The following is a 23205-nucleotide window of genomic DNA, read 5'->3' on the forward strand; positions in this document are numbered from 1 at the left end:
CTAACACCAAACAATAGTGATGTTTATAAAAGTATGTAGCTATGAAAATGGCTCAAAATGCTACTCGGCTAATGTTAGCATGCTATGGATAGTAATGTGCTAGTGTTAGCATGCTAACACCAAACAATAGTGATGTTTATCAAAGTATCTAGCTATGAAAATGGCTCAAAATGCTACTATATTAATGTTAGCATGCTATCAATGCTAATATGCTAACATTAGCATGCTAATTGTTAATGTTAACATGCTAGCAATGCTAATACATCAACATTAGAATGCTAACACATAGCATAATAATACTATATGGCGATATATGTGTCTTGATTTTAAAATGGCTACTCAAAATGCTACTCAGCTAATGTTAGCATGCTATCAATACTAATGTGCTAGCGTTAGCATGCTTACACCAAACAATAGTGATGTTTATAAAAGTATGTAACTATGAAAATGGCTCAAAATGCTACTCGGCTAATGTTAGCATGCTATGGATAGTAATGTGCTAGCGTTAGCATGCTAACACCAAACAATAGTGATGTTTATCAAAGTATGTAGCTATGAAAATGGCTCAAAATGCTACTATATTAATGTTAGCATGCTATCAATGCTAATATGCTAACATTAGCATGCTAACATGGAAAATAGGAAAATAGTGCTAATTGTTGTGTGTAGCTATTACACTGGCTAAAATGCTAATGTTAGCATGCTAGCAATGCTAACGTGTTAACATTAGCATGTTAAAACCTAGCATGAAGTGTTTATATACGTATGTGGCTACCCATGAAAGTAGCTAAAAATTATATTCCTATAATATTTAAAACTTTATTGCTATAACGTTGTAGCTTTAGAATGTGCTGCAAATGGGCTGCAAAAGGCCCCCGGGCCGCACTCTAGACACGGCTCTACTAGATTGACTCCATTGGTGTAATAGTAATATCATATCAATCCTTTTCTCATTACTCATTGTTTTGAATAAGTGCGCTACCTCTTGATTTGTAAAGCTTGTATGAGTAAACTTTATTTACAAGTGTGTGCGTGACGGTCCCCTTTATCTCTCCTTACACATCCGCCACTGCCTTTCATCATCTCAAAGCTAGTTTTTTTTTTTCAATTTTGTGAACAGAACGCGACTCTAAACAGTGTTTCAACACGGGCATGATGGCCGTCGTGACTATGACTCCTTCATTAGGCTCCCAATCTTTTTTATTGACCAGGAGGAGATGAATTATCTAGCGTTGGGGAAAAAAGAAAAAAAAAAAAATCAAAGAGTTTGAAATAGTAAATGTTACACTACAGTGGCTTATAGAGGAAATCTATATTACAAATTGCTTCGGTGCACAGTAGCTGAACTTCAGATAGCTCTGTCAGTAGTGTGTGTGTGTGTTGTGTTTTAAGCGTCCGGTGTCATGTCTCTAGTCTGACATCAGGGATTTGCATGGTCTCGACCACACACACACACACACACACGCACAATGTCGGGCCCACTGCATGGTTCCATTTTAAATACACGTTATGGTAAACATGAGGTATGTTCCCGCTTCAAACACACCAGCAATCACATCTCGGCTTATCCACACAAACCGCCCAAATGAAACACGCCGTCATTAGTGTGGTCTCAGCTTATTTTGACTCGCGGGCGGTCTTAATGAGAATTTGCCCAAACGATTTCACACACAGCAGAAAGTTGATAAATATTTCTTAGTTGCACCTAAAAAAAAAAAACAACAACAACAACAACTTTGAAGCCACTGATGTCACCCTGCGGTTGCACAATTACTTTTGACTTTTAATCACTCGGGGGAAGAAATGTGGTGACCAAAAAAGTGGACTGCTTCGATTTACTTCAAGAAAGTTGGGAAAATACTCAATAAATTGGAGTAAAATGTAAAAAAAAATTACATTTATCATTTATCGCAGAAAATTAAACCAGGAAATTGCAAAAAAACATTACATGTTGGAGTACTACAAATGTGTACATGTTGGCAGGTCTGCATTCAAATGAAAGCCCTTCGCCCCACCCTACTGTTTGAATACGGTCAGGTTGAAAAAAAAAAACAGTTGTTGAAAAAAAAGCAGTTAACATGCCTAACAGTCATGCGCTATGCATCCAAGGGGCTGCATTCTCAGCAAATGCGCATAGGATACTGTATTGATGCGATTATTGATTATTGCTAACTTTTTTTTTTTTAAATCCCAACCTTTTTTTGCAAACAATTTATTAGAAAATTTATGCTCGGGGGGGGGGGGGGGGGCTAATGTATTTTTTTATGGTGCCCAGAATTTCTGGCAATGCCCCTGACTAATTTTGCAATGTGGTCCAATTAAAAAACTGATTAGGACCATTAAATAATTATATAATAATAATTATAAATAATTATAATATATATATTATATATAATAATAAATAATTATATATTAAAAAATAATTATATAAATATAATAAAAATAATATAAATATAAAAATAATTATATAAATAAAATAAAACTTGATAATCACATCACATTTTTGTATTATTATGTGGTAGCAAGGCATTGAACCCCCCCCCAAAACCTTAAAAAAAAAGCAAAAGTTGACATTGTGTGCAGCATCAAACGTTACGATTTCTTTGCTTGGCTTCTGAGTCATATTTTCCCAGAAAAAAAACATTTTTTTTCCCAAATGATCCCACTTTTATATGTTAAAATAATTATATAAATATAATAAAAATAATATAAATATAAAAATAATTATATAAATAAAATAAAACTTGATAATCACATCACATTTTTGTATTATTATGTGGTAGCAAGGCATTGAACCCCCCCCCCAAAACCTTAAAAAAAGCAAAAGTTGGCATTGTGTGCAGCATCAAACGTTACGATTTCTTTGCTTGGCTTCTGAGTCATATTTTCCCAGAAAAAAAATCATCTTTCTTTCCAAATGATCCCACTTTTATATGTTAAAAATAATTATATAAATATAATAAAAATAATATAAATATAAAAATAATTATATAAATATAATAAAACTTGATAATCACATCACATTTTTGTATTATTATGTGGTAGCAAGGCATTGAATCCCCCCCCCAATCTTAAAAAAAAAGCAAAAGTTGACATTGTGTGCAGCATCAAACGTTACGATTTCTTTGCTTGGCTTCTAAAAAAACATCTTTTTTTTTCCAAATAATCCCACTTTTGTACTCCTTTAATTAATTTCTCAACACATTTTGTTGCCTTGCAGATAAAAGCCACATGATATCACTTCCAGATGATTTTTTTTTTTTTTTTTTTTTTTTTAGGAACAATGAAAGTGGATTTCCTTTCAGAGCATCACTTGAAATCAGACTGAAATGAATAACGGTTAACCTTGACGCGCGTTAATATCCTTATTCACATTCATAATTGAGGTAGTCTGAGAGGATTCTTTTCATTAAACATCATTTAGTAAACCTTGATCACAAATACACACCGCGTGTGTGCGATTGCGTGTGTGTGTGTGTGTTTTTTGTAAGGAAACGAGGGAAAAGTTTGAGTTTTGTAGCCAATTTCTTGAGTACTTGAGGTACAAAAGCGTCATAATTACTCTTTCTCGCTCATCTTTTACACTTCATATTCATCTCATCACGGGTTTGAAAGCTCCACGATGACTATATCCACTTATGTCGGTTTCGAGTGAAATATACATACATACATGGGAAAAATAGCAAAAATAGGTCAGTAATCATTTATACATATGTCTACATATATGCATTACTGACTTTTTTCTCTTAATATTTTGAGTTATTCTTGTCACAGTCGGGCTTCAGAGCTTTACGGTTCGACCCCAGGATGCAGAGAGCAGGACCAAAAGCAGGTAAAACGTTGAATTTAATAGTTAATAATTGCAGCAGCAGGATAAGGCAGACTGACAAACGATAATGATCCCACACGGGGAGAAGCAAACACCTGAATGAAATACCAACAGAAATCAGGGACAGGTGTGGCTGACTAGAGCAACTAGAGGCAGACAAGGCAAAACAGGAAGTCAAATACAAAATAAGAGTGTACAAAACGGAAACCAAAGCCAAGACAGGAAACACAGACAAACTGTCATTCTAGTAAAATACAACAGTTTTGTCTTTGTTTTTATTTTCCAAATATTTTAACATTTTTCTTGTAATTTTTTCCTCATAATTATGACTTTATTCCCCTAATATTTTGACTTTATTTTGATAAAATACCTAATTTCCGAATTTTTGTTTTAAAATACTATACTATATTATTTTCATAAAATTATGTAATTTCGAGGAAAAAAAATTCACACAAAAAATCACATTCGATTACAGATTATTTCTTTATTCTTGTAAAACTATTGCTGATTTTTTGAAATTTTGTTTTGTAAAAAAACATTTTTTTTTACAATTCACAAAAAAATAATAGTAAAAAATATTTTTTTAATTCACGTATGATTACAGTTTTTTCTCTATTCTTGTAAAACTGCTACAGATTTTTTTGTATTTTGTTTTTAAAAACCTTTTTTACAATTTACAAAAAAATTAAATTGTACAAATGTATTATTCTTTAAATTCACATATGATTACAGATTTTTTTCTCTATTCTTGTAAAACTACTGATTTTTTGTAGTTTGTTGTGTAAAAAACATTTTTTGCAATTTACAAAAAATGTAAAAAAATCACAAAAAAATCCACATTTGTTTACAGATTTTTTTGCTTGTATTTTCTTGTAAAACTACTGCAGATTTTTTTAAATTTTGTTTTGTTTTTAACATTATTAAAGCCCTCTAGACATAAAATAACACCCCTATAGTCACCTTTAGTCAGACATGATAAGAGAAATTAAAAAATTAAGACCTATATACGACTTTTGCCCGTATTTTTCCAGTGTGTGGGGGGGGGGGGGGGCGGGGGGGACAGGAAGTAAATTTTTAATTGGCCTTGGTTATGACCACAACAATAGTAATTTGGGATTGTTGTTGTGCTCGTTGTGGGATGACTCAAAACTGCAATAAAATCCTGTTGCTCCCGCGATTAAGTCTGGTGCTTGTGTGTCTCACCGAAGATTACTGACTAGAATACAACAACATCTTTGAATGTGTCTTCCGAATGCCTTGTATTTGTATTTCAGTTCATTTCGCCATTTTCTATGCTTAAAAATGCTTCATTTAGTCAAACCGTGATACGTGATAGCTGGTAGCTAAGGCTAAAAGATTGTTGGGATTCTAACCTGACTCTGCAGCTGTTTCCCAATTAAATGTTGGTTGCAGGACAAACTTTCCCCCCCGAACCCTGCTAAAGTTGCATCCCCGCAGACCAGACGCGAGACGACAGGGGGTCTCAATAATGGTGGCCCGCCGATAAACAAGTCGGAGAGGCGTAGGGGGGAGTGTGTGATGAAAGGACTTAGGGAAAAGGAGTCGGGCCGTGCGACGGCAGACGAGGATAATTAAAGAAGCCATCATCAGCATCATTAATATGCTAGATCTGCTGTGGCCCCGCTGACTAGTCTAATGGAGAACATGTCATCATCATCACCATTAGCCGGAGTAGGACACGCATAAACACACGCACTCACAGACTTAATGTTGGCTCACGCCATGATTATCACCATTAGGGCCAGAGTGGGAAGTCCTGCTTGGGGGAAAAAAAAAAAAAAAAAAAAAAAAAAACTCATTCTCTGCTCCCTCGTCATACGCACTCACAGAAAAGTACACACACAGATCTTTAATTCAGACCCTGTGAGTGATAAGTATGCATATCTAAGCGATGTCAGGCCTGTTGGGTCTTTTAATTAGACAGAATGAATGAATGTTTTATCAAAATGTGTTTAACAATAAATGTGATCATTAATTTGACGAGAGGATGTGCTCTGATGAGCAATGAGCGGAAACGACTCTGCTCAGACGATGCTGGCAACAACCCGGGCCAGGATCTGAATTTTTTTTTCTTTTAGCCTCAATTCCAAGTGTGTACTTAATGTTGAATATTGTCTATTATTCGTCAGAAATATGCATATTTAAGTTAATTTTATTAATTTAATTAATGGAATATTTCATCGAGCAGAGAAATTTTTTTTCTCTTTAGAGTACGACTTTTTCTTTTTTTTTCTCTTAATATTTTCAGTTATTCTAGTAAAATTACAACAGTTTTTTATTTTTTTCTCTCATAATTATCATTCTATTCCCATAATATTTTTACTTTATTTTCATAAAATATCAAATTTCCAAAATTTTGTTTTAAAATACTATACTATATTATTTTCATAAAATTATGTAATTTCTGAAAAAAAAACAAAATTTACCAAAAAAAAAATCTAATTTGTTTACAGATTATTATTGATTTCTTTTTCCTTTTAGCCTCAATTCCAATTGTGTACTTAATGTTGAATATTGTCTAGTATTCGTCAGAAATATGCATATTTAAGTTAATTTTATTAATTTAATTAATGAAATATTTCATCGAGCAGAGAATTTTTTTTTCTCTTTAGAGTACAACTTTTTCTTTTTTTCTCTTAATATTTTCAGTTATTCTAGTAAAATTACAACAGTTTTTTATTTTTTTCTCTCATAATTATCATTCTATTCCCATAATATTTTGACTTTATATTCATAAAACACCAAATTTCCTGAATTTTGTTTTAAAATACTAAACTATATTATTTTCATAAAATTATGTAATTTCTGAAAAAAAAACAAAATTTACCAAAAAAAAATCTAATTTGTTTACAGATTATTATTGATTTCTTTTTCCTTTTAGCCTCAATTCCAATTGTGTACTTAATGTTGAATATTGTCTATTATTTGTCAGAAATATGCATATTTAAGCTAATTTTATTAATTTAATTAATGGAATATTTCATAGAGCAGAGAATTTTTTTTCTCTTTAGAGTACGATTTTTTTTTTTTTTGTCTTAATATTTTGAGTTATTCTAGTAAATTACAACAGTTTTTTCCTTGTTTTTATTTTCCTAATATTTCAACTATCTTGTAATTTTTTTCTCATAATTATGACTATATTCCCATAATATTTTGACTTTATTTTCATAAAATACCAAATTTCCTAAATTTTGTTTTAAAATATTACACTATATTATTTTCATAAAATTATGTAATTTCTGGGGGGAAAAAAACTAAAATTTACCAAAAAAAATCAAGTTTGTTTACAGATTATTATTGATTTCTTTTTCCTTTTAGCCTCAATTCCAATTGTGTAGTTAATGTTGAATATTGTCTATTATTCGTCAGAAATATGCATATTTAAGCTAATTTTATTAATTTAATTAATGGAATATTTCATAGAGCAGAGAATTTTTTTTTCTTTAGAGTACGATTTTTTATTTTTTTTTTTCTCTTAATATTTTGAGTTATTCTAGTAAAATTACAAGTTTTTTCCTTGTTTTTATTTTCCTAATATTTCAACTATGTTGTAATGTTTTTCTCATAATTATGACTATATTCCCATAATATTTTGACTTTATTTTCATAAAATACCAAATTTCCTAAATTTTGTTTTAAAATACTACACTATATTATTTTCATAAAATTATGTAATTTCTGAAAAAAAAACAAAATTTACAAAAAAAAATCAAGTTTGTTTACAGATTATTATTGATTTCTTTTTCCTTTCAGCCTCAATTCCAAGTGTGTACTTGTGGTTGAATATTGTTCAGCAGAAATATGCATATTTAAGCTAATTTTATTAACTTAATTAATTAATTTATTCACATCACACAGCAACTTAACACTCAATAGGTGTACCTGACAAATGTAAGTTTTCCCATCAAGCATTGTATCTGAGCAACATTCATTCGTTGGGGCGCTGCACTGACGTCAGCCTCCCTTTAGTGGACACAAGCAGAATTTTCTATGAACTGCTATTCTGGGAGTAATGCATTATTGGTAGATGTTAGAATAGCAGCTGTTTGTTATTTTCAACTTGTATTGTACTTGGAATGGGCGGCACGGCGGTCGAGTGGTTAGCGTGCAGACCTCACAGCTAGGAGACCAGGGTTCAATTCCACCCTCGGTCATCTCTGTGTGGAGTTTTGCATGTTCTCCCCGTGCATGCGTGGGTTTTCTCCGGGTACTCCGGTTCCCTCCCACATTCCAAAAACAAATTGTCCATAGGTATGAATGTGAGTGTGAATGGTTGTTTGTCTATATGTGCCCTGTGATTGGCTGGCCACCAGTCCAGGGTGTACCCCGCCTCTCGCCCGAACCCAAAGACAGCTGGGATAGGCTCCAGCACCCCCTTGTGAGGAAAAAGCGATATGAATGTACTTGTAATGTATATTTCCTAGGTACCTTCTGAGTGTTAAGTTGCTGTGTGATGAGTTTAATGTTAAACAGTACAGAAAAATTGTGCTTTTATTCTAAAAATCTTGTCATGCAGAAGATTTGGGGGTGTTATCTGTTAATACTCCTCAACACTCACATCTACAACCCACAAGGCATTCTGGGTAACCTCACTGTAGCTACTCTATGCAGTGTTATTTTCCATGACCTCTAATTCAAACTGCAATGTCCTTTCATTAAATATAAGATGAGGCGGTTGAATTGAAAAATTTCCGCAGTTTGGGTCACCGCTTGTCATTAACGGGTGAAAGTGGGTCCCGCAGCCGAACCGGTTTTGAGAACCACTGAACCGAAAAAAAACAAATAAACATAAAATCCATTTATTTTCAATAAAAAAAAAAAAAAAAACCTTGCACACTATGGACTAGTCGGGGTAAACTACCAAAACGATAAATCCTCCAGCAGTCAACTCATATTTTCAGACAGGCGGACTTGCTTGTAAGAGTGTCCCAAATGCATTTTGGTGCCCCTTTTAGCCCCTATCATCTGCTAAAATATTTGTGTAACAAAACCAATCTAAATGTTAAGCAGATTTGCGTCCTTCCACCCACCCCCGCCTGCAATCGCAGCTCCTTTTCACCCCCCATTTTTTTTTTTTTTTTTTTTTTTTTTACTACTACTCCCTCCTTACACGCACACACAGCAGCACATCCTCTCACTGCCTCCCTTGACAATGGCGGAAAACAGAGTGATGGTGTGTAATTTAGTTGTAATCACAACATCAAACCGCCGCTGCTATTTACATCCCTTCACCGGCCCGAGCTAGTCAGACAGTCAGGAGGGAGATGTTAATGTGAGACCACAGTAATTACTGTCATTACAGCACGCTACGGCATCATACATACACACCCGAGCTTGTATCTATGTGTGTGTTTATGTGTGTGTGTGTGTTTATGTGTGTGTGTGTACCCGCATTTTGCAGTTTTCTGTGTTTAAGTAAGCCGTATAAATCATGATGAGGTTTGTAGCTCCAGCGCTAAATGTGTCCCGCGTGACTCTTGTTGATCAAAATGATTGCAATTTGTTTGTTTTGTCTGTATGTGTACACGGTATTTGTCAATATACACCATCCGTACAAAATATGTAGTACAATTATAGAAATCGAACTTTTAAAAATACTATTTTAAGTCAAATATTTTAAAATAAGTATATATTTATTATATTTAATATCTATTAATTATCTATTATATTATATATTTATAATTATATAATATTAAATTATTTATATATTAATATCTATTATTTATTATATATTAATATCTCTATTTAATATCTAAGTAAAATGCAGAAAATATAATAATTTAATATAAAAAAATATGTAAATAATCATTTTAATAATAACAAATATTTCATGTAGAGCATTTACTTAAAATGTAATTTAAATGCATTTCATTTTTAAAACAAACAAATGGACTTCATTTTAATCTTCCAGTCGCATTTTATTCATAAATAAAATCTAAATCTATTTTATTATTATTATTATTGTTTTATATTATTGTAATTTATGTTAAATATGAATATATAACATAGGAATAAATGTAAATATATACTATAATTAAAATACATATTTTGTTATTCCAGTTTCATTTTATTAATAAATATAAAATTCAAATAATATTAAGAATATATTATTTTATTTATTTATTATTATTATTTAATACTATTTAATTAAAATAGATAAAATATTTTACACAAAATGTAAATATATACTATGATTATGATTTCCAGGTAGAATGACAATTCTAAAAATGTATATTTATTTTATTGTATTTATTTCATGTATTTTATAATTTTTTTTAAATTAAATGTATTTTTTAAATGCATTTTATTTTTAAAAACAAACAAAAACGCGTCTTTGCACTTCATTTTTATTTTTCTAGTCGCATTCTATGCATAAATAAAATCTGAAATAAATCAAAATATAATTAAATAATGAAAATATATTGTATGTAAAATTTTAAATAAAAAACTACAGCAATTATAATCTATTTACAAGTGTGTTTTTGTTTTTTTTGTCGTGTTCGCCGGTTTTGATTTATGTTCCCATAACCGACCTGAAATGCGCTTATTTGCTTTATGTAAATATTGCTTTCTATATTGAATTCGGTGGCATTATACATGCAAGTTAAATATTTTGCTTCCAAAGCAGCAACATTATTAATTTTAAAAGAAAAAAATGACATATATGTGATGCCACTCACTTATTTTTCATGCTTTAGCTTATTGGCATACTTCTCCATCATGTGTTTGCCCACGTCTTTGTAGCTAAATGTGTGGCATATCAAGGTGTTTCCATGGCGATAACAGCACCTGAAAGGTCCCGAATGATAAGAAGGATGAGGAAGTCAGCAGTTTTTGCCATCCCATCACTATTTAACCCGCATAACCGTCCCCCATCGTTCCTCCTTAAGCGCCGCTTAATACCTTACCCTGCTGTCAATATGTCCGCCGATGCCACCTGTGTCGTTTGTCACCATTACTCTTTCTCCGTTTTGTGTGTGTGTTGCCTTGTTTTGGGCTTCCCTCATCACTTTTTAGCATTGTTCCTGTGTGTTTTATGCTATACGACTGCAAAAGTAGCACAAAACTCATTTATGTATTACAGGTGGAGACATTGCAGGCCAAGCTGGAGGCGTCCTGTTCGGACAACGCCAACATTCGCCACGAGAGCGAGTTGATGCTGACGCATCTCCAACGATGGATCACCGAGCAAAAGTATGAAGATAGAATGTCTTGGCTTGGTGTGTCGGAGTAGCTTTTTTGAAAAACTCCTCTTTCAAGGGTATCTAGTGAGAACCTTGCTGAGCAGATGAGGACCCAAAGCAAAGCTCTGGTCAACGTCACTGAAGAGAAAACGTGAGTATATATTTTTTTGCTGATTTCTGGTCCAAATTTTTAATATTAGTCGGTGAAAACACAAAATACAGTTTTTAAATGAAACTTTATTATAACTGAACTGAGATTAATTGAGATCTATTAGTCTGGAAAAGGTTCTAAAGGTCACAAAAGACCCCACATCAACATCCAAAGAACTGCAGGCGGCATGGAATAGTGGTGAACCTTCCAAGGAGTGGTCGGCAAACCAAAATAGCCCCAAGAGCGCACTCAACTACTCAACCGAGAGGTCACAAAAGACCCCAAAACAACATCCAATGAACTGCAGGCCACATTAAATAGTGGAGAACCTTCCCAGGAGTGGTCAGCAAACCAAAATGACTCCAATAGCGCAACAACGACTCATTAGAGAGGTCACAAAAGACCCCACAACAACATCCAAAGAACTACAGGCCGCATGGAATAGTGGTGAACCTTCCCAGGAGTGGTCAACAAACCAAAATGACCCCAATAACGCAGCAGCACCTCATTATAAAGGTCACAAAAGACCCCACAACAACACCCAAAGAACTGCAGGCCACATGGAATAGTGGAGAACCTTCCCAGGAGTGGTCAGCAAACCAAAATGACCCCAATAATGCAGCAGCGACTCATTAGAGAGGTCTCAAAAGGCCCCACAACAACATCCAAAGAACTGCAGGCCACATGGAATAGTGGTGAACCTTCCAAAGAGTGGTCAGCAAACCAACATGTCCCCAATAGCGCAGTAGTGACTCATTAGAGAGGTCACAAAAGGCCCCACAACAACATCCAAAGAACTGCAGGCCGCATGGAGTAGTAGTGAACCTTCCCAGGTGTGGTCAGCAAACCAAAATGACCCCAAGAGCGCAGCAACACTCAACCGAGAGGTCACAAAAGACCCCACAACAACATCCAAAGAACTGCAGGCCTCACTTGCCTCAGTTAAGGTCAGTGTTCATGACTCCACCATGAGAAAGACACTGGGTAGAGTTCCAAGAACCAAAACCACGCCGCAGCATCAGTAAAATATGGCGGTGGTAGTGTGATGGTCTGGGACTGTTTTGCTGCTTCAGGACCTGGAAGACCACGAATTCTGCTGTCTACCAAAAATTCCTGAAGGGGAAACTTGGGTTCTGTAGCAGGATCCAAAACATCCTGATGTGACTTTCTTCATCGCTCTGATTGGCTGAAATGGCACTTATAGCGTTTCTATGCAACCTACACTTTCTTTTTTTTAAATAGAGCTTTTAAGATGAAAATATCAAGGTGGTGACTTTGAGCATCTGTTTGCGTTTAAATGATGAAGAGATTCGGGTGGACTGTTGACATTCTTACACGTGACAGTCTTTGTGACATGACGACACACACACACACACACACACGTATGATGCCATATGCACACACACACACACGTATGATGCCATATGCACAGACAGGGTGTGACATATTCGTCTTTAAAGACATAAAAGGGGTCTAGTCAGCTTCTGTCACGGTGCTGTCATGCCCTACAACCCCCCCCCCACACCACCCCTTACCCACCCAAGCCATGCCTGTGTGCCGTACACTCCAGAATACGTGGTGTGTTTTTAGTTGGAAACAAAAAATTACTCATTCTAAATAGCAAAGAGCTTGTTAGTTGCATGGGTTCTTTTTAAATGACACTGTGAACCCAGCGTTTTATTATCACAGTGTGTGTGTTTGTGTGTGTGTGTGTGTGTGTGTGTGTTCCATGTGTTACAAGAGCCTTTTGATGATAATAGCGTCTGTCTGCCTGACTGTGTACTGCCTGCTTGAACTGGTTGTCTGCATCTGCCTTTGCTTTGTCAGACACCTTCAGGAGGCTAATGACACGTTGAAGGCGGAGGTGAAGCGACTGAAAGACGTGGCGGAGGGGCAGGAGAGAGAGACGGGACGCGTCAAGGTGAGACAACCGAGCGGCGAAAGATGACAGAAGGTGTTTTTTTATTATTTTTTTTTTCCTCTTTTTCAAATCATTTTGCATTCATTTGAAGGCGCAACTGAAGGACCTGCGTGCGATGCAAGACGAGAAAATGTGAGTAATCACGCCAACGACCGAGTTCGGAAGTACATAAATCCGAGTTCGGAAGTATATAAATCCGAACTTGTGTAACTTAGCCAACAAATCCAACAAAGAAGACTATAACAAATAAACAAAGAAAGAGAAGTTAAGATTCTACCCTAACCACTAGGTGTCACTCATGCTACTGTCATATTTGTATGATCTCACAATAAGGCACAATAATCCCTAACACAAGCTACCGTTGCGGCCGTAACCCTCGACATCACCTTCCTGTCCGCCACCCACTCGGCTCCCCGAGCACCGGAACACATTTCCAGCATTACACACAAGAACAAGTCTTATTTATGTCTCATCAGTGACTATAGGGGTGTTATTTCATGTCCAGAGGGCTCCAATAATGTTAAAAATTGTATTTAGAAGTTTGTAAACAGGTTTTGTATGCTGTTACTTACCTAAAATATAGGAATGTCACTTATCGTGGTATAAGAGGCGGGTCTGGCACATTCAATAAACGCTGATTCCGGAAAAATACATAATGAAAAAAATGGAAATACAAAATAAACCTGATTTAAAAAAAATATATATATATTTATTTGATTAAACAGCAAAAGTTGAAAAAAAGAGTAATATAGCAAGAATAAAAACAAAATATTAAGACAATAACATCATTATATTAACAGGAAAATAAAAATAATAAAAATATTTATTTTTTTTGGAGTGTTGTCATAATATTAAAAGGGGCAAAATGTACAATAAAAAATTGAAATATTTGTAAAAAAAAATAATTAATTATATGTATATTTGGAAAATGGGGTTACTATAAAAAAGTAAATATTATGAGATTATAGTCATAACATTACAAGTAAACAAATCCATGAGAAGAAAGTAAAAAAAATAATATGCAGAAAGAAAACAAAAATGGCTAAATTACAATCATAAAGTCCAGCTATTATGAGTTGAAAAAAATAGTAATTTAGCAAGAATAAAAACAGAATATTATGACAATAACTTCATTACATTAACATGAAAATAAAAATTATAAAAATATGTAATTTTTGGAGTGTTGTCATAATATAAAAAAAAGTTGAAATATTTGTAAAAAGTTTGGAAAATGAGGTTAGTATAAAAACATATATGAGAAAATATTACGAGATTATAGTCATCATATTACGAGTAAAAAGAAAGTTTTTTTAATTATATAACAAACAGTTGGTAAAGAAAATTTCTAAATTACAATCATAAAGAACAACTATTATGAGAACATCATAATAATAGAAATTAATATTACATTAATTACATTAATTATTATTATTATATTAAGAAAAACACGGAAATATTTTTTTAAAATAGTAACAGCAAAAAATGGTTCATATTAATAAAAAATAAATAAAAGTAAAATAAAATAAAAATAATCATAAAATCAATGTGCAGGTTAAAAAAAATGTAAAAAGACCCCGGAACCTTTGATTTGTTTGTCGTATGCTGTCCCGGTTTAAGTAATCGTTCCCCGTGGACCAATCAGCACGCTCCAACCGGTATAGCTCTGCCCCTTGAGGTGTCATTCAACTGTGAAAAAGGTTTTGGTTGCAAACCCCCGACAATTTTTACCGGTTTGTTGCCAACCGTGCATCAAGCACACAATCACCCCCAACCACCACCCGCCATTTCCCCACCATGTGTCACTCTTTTCCCCGCCGCATCCCGACCCAACAATGGCGCTGATGACAATAACAGCGGGAGCGGCGTGTTGTGAATGAAACACCCCCCGTGGGGCCTGTGCCACCTGTGCGTGCGCGTCGTGGCCGCTTCCCCGGGTCTGAATGCCGTGTGATTCACGCTGCGCCTTTAACAATGATTACGCTCCAATCAAGAGCCCGTCCTCTTCCACTCGCCAACCCCCGTCGGCTGTCAAATAGCATTCATCAATGGCGGCGAGATATATTTATTATGTTCATTAAGGCACAGATGGGAGCGGGATGGACGTGACACAGGAAGCGAGTAAGGGGGCACCTGCCTGCAGCACGGCTCCCCGTACCCCCTTGATGACCCCTGAAGGTCTCTCTCATTAACACCCCCCACCCCCACCACACCCTGTTGTACACAACCACCCCCTCCCTCTTCGTCCCTAATGAAGCAGCAGGCTATGTTTCCAAAACGGATCAGATTTGTTTTGACTGGGGTAAGTTTTGCGGCGCTGTTCAAAGCTGTCAGTCATTTTAATGATATCATTAAGAGGCCGCGACAGGAAGATGAATCGCTTTTCTTTGTCTTTCGCTCGTAATTGCGAACAAGCGAGCGAGCGAGAGAGAGATAGAGAGCGAGGAGGCAAGTTGGTATAGATGTAGGCATGAGAGGGATTTGATTGAGCCATTGTAATAACATGGAAGGAGATTTAAAAGAAAAAAAAAGACAACATCTATAGTGTCTCCTCGTGCTTTGTTGACGCCTAATTTATTTCATTAAGCATTAAGCACGCACACACCTAACAGATACGTAATGTTACTCGAATACATGAATTCTAAGTATTTTTAATACAAAAAAATATATATATATTATGTTGACGACATGGCCCGTGGTCTTTTTGGCCCCATGATGTGTTATTTTACAGCTGTACTCCAGCCCATTATTAATATTCATTCATTTTTTTTCTACCGCTTATTCTCACAAGAGTCACGCATGGGGGGTGCTGGAGTCTATCCCAGCTGTCTGCGGGTGAGAGGCAGGGTACACCCTGGACTGGTGGCCAGCCAATCACAGGGCACATATAGACAAACAACCATTCACACTCACATTCATACATATTGACAATTTGGAGTCGCTAATTAACCTAGCATGTTTTTGGAATGTGGGAGGAAACCGGAGTACCCGGAGAAAACCCACGCATGAGCGGAAAGAACATGCAAACTCCACACAGAGACGGCCGAGGGTGAAATTGAACCCTGGTCTCTTAGCTGTGAGGTCTGTGCGCTAACCACTTGGTTGCTGAGCAGCTAGAATGAGTCTATATTATATCTTATATTCTGTTATTATGACCACTACATTTGGCTAACAATTAACCTAGCATGTTTTTGGAATGAAGGAGTCCCCCGGAGAAAATCCACTCATACATGGAATCGAACGCAAGTCCCTGAGCTGTGAGGCCTATGTGCTAACCACTCCCCAGAACTTACATTTACTTACATTAATTAAGATCTATCAGTGTGGAAAAAGGCCATTTCTAAAGCTTTGGGACTCCAGCAAACCACATCGAGAGCCACTATCCACTAATAGCTAAAACATAGAACAGTGGGGAACCTTCTCAGCCACCCAAAACGTGACAACTCATCCAAAAGGTCACAAAAGACGTGGGGTGCAACATCCAAAAACCTGCAGGCCTCACTAAGAAAGGGTAAAATAATCTGCATGGGACCGAAACCGAAACCGAAACCACTGCTGAACAAAAAGAACATTAATTATTACATATTACATATTTCATATTATTACATTATAACATTAATTCACTTATTATGGTCGGGTTTGGAACCAATTAACAGGGATAAACAAGAGATTCTATTGCATAATATCACCAGGTCTTTGAACGAGTCTTCTGAATGCCTTAAATGTGTATTTTATGCTTCAATATACGTAATTTTGTTAAAATATGCTTAAATAAGTATATTTTTCATTAATAATAGGCCCTATTCAACACCAAAAACAGCACAATTTGAAGCAAAGGCTGCACGGTGGACATTTATGTAACATTACTGACACCGAGTGACCAGCGTAGAATACTACAAACCATTTCTATGTATTTGAACGAGTCTTCTGAATACCTTAAATTTGTATTTTATGCTTCAAAATGCTTAATTTATGTTAAAATATGCTTAAATAAGTATTTTTTCAGTAATAATAGGCTCTATTCCAAAACACCAAAACAGCACAATTTGAAGCAAGGGCTGCACGGTGGACATTTATGTAACATTACTGACACCTAGTGACCAGTGTAGAATACTAGAAACCATTGCTACATTTTTGAACGAGTCTTCTGAATGCCTTAAATTAGTATTTTATGCTTCAAAATGCTTAATTTATGTTAAAATATGCTTAAATAAGTATTTTTTCAGTAATAATAGGCTCTATTTAATACCAAAACAGCACAATTTGAAGCAAGAGCTGCACGGTGGACAAGTGGTTAGCATGTTGGCCACACAGTCAGGAGATTGCAAAGACCTGGGTTCGATTCTCAGCTTGTATGGAGTCTGTAAGGTTAATTGTCGACTCCAATTTGTCCATAGGTATGAATGTGAGTGTGAATGGTTGTTTGTCTGTATGTGCCCTGTGATTGGCTGACCAGTCTCGCCTCAAAGACAGCTGTGATAGGCTCCAGCATACCCCCCCCCCCCCCCAAATTGATATGCGGGTACAGCATGGAGGTCGGACTGCTTATTATTTGCTGCTGAGACCGCCAGGCTCAGTGGCTGTGACACAACCCATCAGGGGGAAGCGCTCATCAGACTCCGCCCGCTAACGATGTGCTTCCAATTAAGAGCACTCTGTGATCACAGAGGAGGATTTGTGTAAACACGGAGAGCGGGGACGGGGGGAACGGGGGGGGTTAGATAAGGGAGAGTCAAGTCTTGCATAAAAAATACGGCGGCCGTAAATAAGAAAGATGCAGTGGGAGATTGTGTGTGTGTGTTTATCGCCGAGTTTAAAAAGCATGGCGGCTCGACGGTGACGCTAATGACTGTAATTATACACACGCTGATTGGGTTAAGCTACTAATTACACACATCCGCGTTTGCGTCGAAGCAGATGTTTACACAGACGCCGCCGCGCCAGGCATGGTTGCATCCTGGCATAAATCTTGCCAGGCGTCACGTGTTTATTTTGCACATCTGCACACTCTATGGAAGACATATTTCGAGGAGGCAATTAAGCCGATCAAAGTCATTTTTTTTTAACATATTGGCTTTTTGATAATTATTGTGTGAAATTAAAAGATCCAGAAGGGTCACTTGCAATTATTTTCCGTTTTAGGATAAAACAGCTTTTGGTTGCTTAATGGGGAGTGATTCAAATTACATTCTGTCAAAATGGCGCTCATAGATTTGGATTTATTTCGCTTTATTTTCTGTGGGTGAATGCAAAAATAAAACTTATTTTTTTACTAAGCATGGACACAGATTGAAAGCATCTCATCCATAGACAGCGAGGATAAGCGGCATGGAAAATGGATGGTTGGAATAAATGAATAATCATGCATCACAACTTTTACTAATTTGCCACTAAAACAATCAAACAGGCATAAAATATGACAGAAGCAGACTTTTTCCACTTTTTTCAATACGACTTATTCTTGGGAATTATTTTTTTTAACCATTTCCGGTGTTTTTTAAACCTTTGCCAATAATTTCTAAATTAAAATTAACTTTATTAGACTTTATTCCTTATTCTCATAATATTATGACTTTAGAATGTTGACTTATTTCAATTTGATGCTACTGAATTACTAATATTACATTTTCAATTTTTTCCCGTTTTTGTTCCCAACTATTTCAACTTTCAACACAAATTTTCTTCTTATAATATTATGACGGTATTCCAAATAATATTTTGACTTTATTCCCATTCTTTCATAATATTATGACTTTATACTGTAATGTTGAGGTATTTCAATTTGATGCTACTCAAATTACTTATATTACATTACATTATTTTTCCTCATAATATTACATTTTCCATTTTTTTCCCCATTTTGTTTTTCCCAACTATTTCAACTTTGAACTTTAATTTTCTTCTTATAATATTATGACGGTATCCCATTCCTTCATAATATTATGACTTTAGAATGTTGAGATATTTCAAATCGATGCTACTCAAATGACATTATTTTTCCTCATAATACTACATTTTCCATTTTTTTTCCTGTTTTTTTGTTCCCAACTATGTCAACTTTCAAGTCAAATTTTCTTCTTATAATATTATGACGGTTTTCCCAGAATATTTTGACTTTATTCCCATACTGTTTTTGTTTAAAATTGAATTTTTCTCTAAATATTTTGACTTTATTCTTGTAAAAAAAACACTTGTGGGCCGCAAATTAAAATCTACTTTATTAGACTTTATTCCTATTTCTCGTAATATTATGACTCAAATTACATTATTTTTCCTTATAATACTACATTTTCCATTTTTTTGTTCCCAAGTATTTCAACTATCAACTCAAATTTTCTTCTTATAATATTATGACGGTATTCCTAGAATATTTTGACTTTATTCCCATACTGTTTTTGTTTAAAATTGAATTTTTCTCTAAATATTTTGACTTTATTCTTGTAAAAAACACTTGTGGGCCGCAAATTAAAATCAACTTTATTAGACTTTATTCCTATTTCTCGTAATATTATGACTCAAATTACATTATTTTTCCTTATAATACAACATTTTCCATTTTTTGTTCCCAACTATTTCAACTTTGAACTCTAATTTTCTTCTTATAATATTATGACGGTATTCCTAGAATATTTTGACTTTATTCCCATACTGTTTTTGTTTAAAATTGAATTTTTCTCTAAATATTTTGACTTTATTCTTGTAAAAAAACACTCGTGGACCGCAAATGGTCCCCGGGCCACACTTTGGACACCAAGTGTTGAAGTACTTTAGTGCTAAAGTTAGTGCTACCATCAATTGCAGAGGAAAATAATTGTGTTTATTAACCAAAACGGAAGCCAAATGAGGTCTTTGCATCCTTTCCTTCCAGTCTTGCTTCTTTCCCAGTACATTAACATAGGACGGGTACAGTGGTACTTTAATGGTCTAAGAAGTCTTCAATAAAGTATTTAGAGGATTTTTTTTCCCCTTCTCAGTGCTAACTGGACAGGTTCACTGAGGCATGAAAGAAGGAGCGCAAAAGCGAGGGCAGCCCGTACGGTGCGCCATTATCCTCCGTCATTAATTTAATAGGCACATCTTAGTCTGGCTTTCTGAAAAATAAGCAGACTTTGACAATTGTTTGTCGAAAAAAAATGTTTTTAATAAACACTTTAAAATCTTAAATGGCTTTTTGTACTCTTAATGTTCCACTGCATGTCTGCAGTTGCGCTCATTTCATTGGTGTGCACGCGGGATTTAATGATTTCTGGAACTCATTTTGCTCGCTTTGGGTTTCGTAATAAGGTCTTCTGAACGTGCTTGTCATGAAGACTGATTTTTTTTTTTTTGCCCCACATTTGGTTTGATGGAAAAGTACTCTGCAACAGTTTAAAAGTTTGTCATGATACAACAAACTTTAACAATTTTTTTTATAATAATAAGGGTTTATAACTCATTTAAGAATGTGTTTATACAAACAGTGGGATCTACAGGTCATGAACACCGTATCTTTAAAAATATACCCGGAATATTGCATTATTTATTAATAACTCCTAGCATTCTTTCTTATAATAATTATAAAAAAATAACATTACAAGGAATTTCTATTACAAATATATTGTGCAACTGTGATTGTGCTATGTGAGTGTAAATGTCTGTGTTTGTCAAAAGACCTTCTATAAGAAGATATTCCACCAGAAGTCTAACATATGACTAACTGACATAAGAAATGTCAATTAGTCATATCTACGTGTTGTGCAACTGTGATTGTGCTATGTGAGTGTGCGTGTGTTTGTCAAAAGACCTTCTATGAGAAGATATTCCTACAAAGGTCTAACTTGTGACTAACTGACATAAAAAATGTCAATTAGTCATATCTACGTGTTGTGCAACTATGTGATTGTGCTATGTGAGTGTGCGTGTGTTTGTCAAAAGATCTTCTATGAGAAGATATTCCACCAGAGGTCTAACTTATGACTAACTGACATAAGAAATGTCAATTAGTCATATGTATGTGTTGTGCAACTGTGTGATTGTGCTATGTGAGTGTGTGTGTTTTTCAAGAATGCCTTAATATGAGAACATATTAAACCAAGGGTGTCCAATATGCAGTCCGGGGGCCATTTGTGGCCGGTGCGTGTTGTTTTTTTACTGGTCCACAGCACATTTTTTAAAAATGTTATTTAACAGCAAAACTACAAAAAACAACAAAAATGACAAAATCAGCAGTAATTTTAAAAGAAAGTAAAAAGTTGTAATGTAGCAAGTTTACGATAATAATGTAATATCATGAGAAATGCTCGTTCTTTCTTATAATAATTATAATAATTAATATTACAAGGAATTTGTATTACTATTATGTGTTGTGCAACTGTGATTGTGCTATGTGAGTGTGAGTGTGTGTGTTTGTCAAAAGACCTTCTATGAGAAGATATTCCACCAGAGGTCTAACTTATGACTAACTGACATAAGAAATGTCAATTAGTCATATGTACATGTTGTGCAACTCCGATTGTGCTATGTGAGTGTGTGTCCTATGTGTGTATATTCTAGCCTAGAAAAGGAGACTCGTGTGGCTTTGAATCTGGGCCGACTGTCCGACATGCAGACCAAACTGGAGCGCAACATGGACGCCATCGAACTGCTCAATCAACAAGTGAGAGCGCACACACAGACACGCAAAACACGCCCTTGCCAGAAACGCCGCAGCCCACCCGCTGTTCGGCTCACACCGAAGAGGCAGACTTCATACGTCCAACTTCAAAAAAAAAAAAAAAAAGAACGAAACACACAAGGCGCACACATCCATCCATTTCCTGTTCCTGTGATAAAAGGTAGGAAGGGGTGGAGGAGGGATGAGAGCAAAAACGGTGACGTGTTTTTCCAGCGGTAAATGATTTCCCTTTGATGGAAGTGAGAGAAGGCTGTATATCAATACTGCTGACAGCGTAGGGAAATGGCCCACTGTGATAAAACAATGCAGGGGGGGGAGAAAAAAAAAAACACTAAAGAATATACTCTGGGAAAAAAATGACATGTTTTTTGTTCGTTTTTTTTAAACTTCATAAGAGTCAACAAATCACCCAAAAAAAAGGATGAATTAAAAGTAGTCTCGCTTCTCCAAAAAGAAAACCTCAGGGTCTTAAGGAACCCATCTCCAGACTTTGGGCCGGCCCGCTGACTGACACTTGTTGACGTTCAAATGCAAAGGCATGCAAAAGTGAAAACAAAGTTAAAATATTCTGAAAAAAAAAATAAAATAAAGCCTGGAAAAGTTACAATATTATGGTAATAAAAATGACCAAAACAAAAGATCATGTACAAAAAAAAGTTAAAATATTTTGAAAAAAAGGGGGGGCATAATATTACAAAAAAATAAGATTTTATGAAAACAAAGTTAAAATATTTGGAAAATTTAAAAAATAATAAATAACGCCTGGAAAAGTTACAATATTATTGGAATAAAAATTACCAAAACAAAATTTAGGAAGATCATGTAAAAAAAAAAAGTTAAAATATTTTGAAAAAAAGGGGAGGGGCATAATATTACAAAAAATTAACATTTTATGAAAACAAAGTTAAAATATTTGGAAAATTTTAAAAATAATAAATAACGCCTGGAAAAGTTACAATATTATTGGAATAAAAATTACCAAAACAAAATTTAGGCAGATCATGTAAAAAAAAAAAGTTTAAATATTTTGGAAAAAAAAGGGGGAGGGCATAATATTACAAAAAATTAAGATTTTATGAAAACAAAGTTAAAATATTTGGAAAATTTAAAAAATAATAAATAACGCCCGGAAAAGTTACAATATTATTGGAATAAAAATTACCAAAACAAAATTTAGGAAGATCATGTAAAAAAAAAAAAGTTTAAATATTTTGGAAAAAAAAAGGGGGGGGGGCATAATATTACAAAAAATTAAGATTTTATGAAAACAAAGTTAAAATATTTGGAAAATGTAAAAAATAATAAATAACGCCTGGAAAAGTTACAATATTATTGGAATAAAAATTACCAAAACAAAATTTAGGAAGATCATGTAAAAGAATGTAAGTAATGAAAAAAAACTTAAAGTTGTAAAAGTAAAGTTAGTAATATTATTATAGGAATAAAGTG

At 34.7% G+C, this 23205-nt stretch overlaps 1 protein-coding gene across 2 annotated transcripts; it reads left to right on the forward strand.

Annotated features, from left to right (window-relative positions):
- Positions 1-10938: 10938 nt before the first annotated feature.
- Positions 10939-22978, forward strand: LOC144898463 (uncharacterized). 2 transcript variants are annotated; one of them, XM_078790446.1, is made up of 4 exons: positions 10939-11185; positions 13013-13106; positions 13198-13238; positions 21636-22978. In XM_078790446.1, the coding sequence occupies exons 1-4, from the start codon at positions 11139-11141 to the stop codon at positions 21973-21975; spliced, it is 522 nt and encodes a 173-aa protein (XP_078646572.1). In that variant the 5' UTR covers positions 10939-11138; the 3' UTR covers positions 21976-22978. The 2 variants fall into 2 exon arrangements, with proteins under 2 accessions (XP_078646572.1, XP_078646573.1); XM_078790447.1 differs by lacking the exon at positions 21636-22978 and adding an exon at positions 20078-20425.
- Positions 22979-23205: the final 227 nt, after the last annotated feature.

Source organism: Doryrhamphus excisus, linkage group LG5, assembly GCF_037039965.1.
Source record: "Doryrhamphus excisus strain RoL-2023G ecotype Guam linkage group LG5, RoL_Dexc_Guam_v1.1, whole genome shotgun sequence".
In the NCBI taxonomy this organism is placed as follows: domain Eukaryota; kingdom Metazoa; phylum Chordata; class Actinopteri; order Syngnathiformes; family Syngnathidae; genus Doryrhamphus; species Doryrhamphus excisus.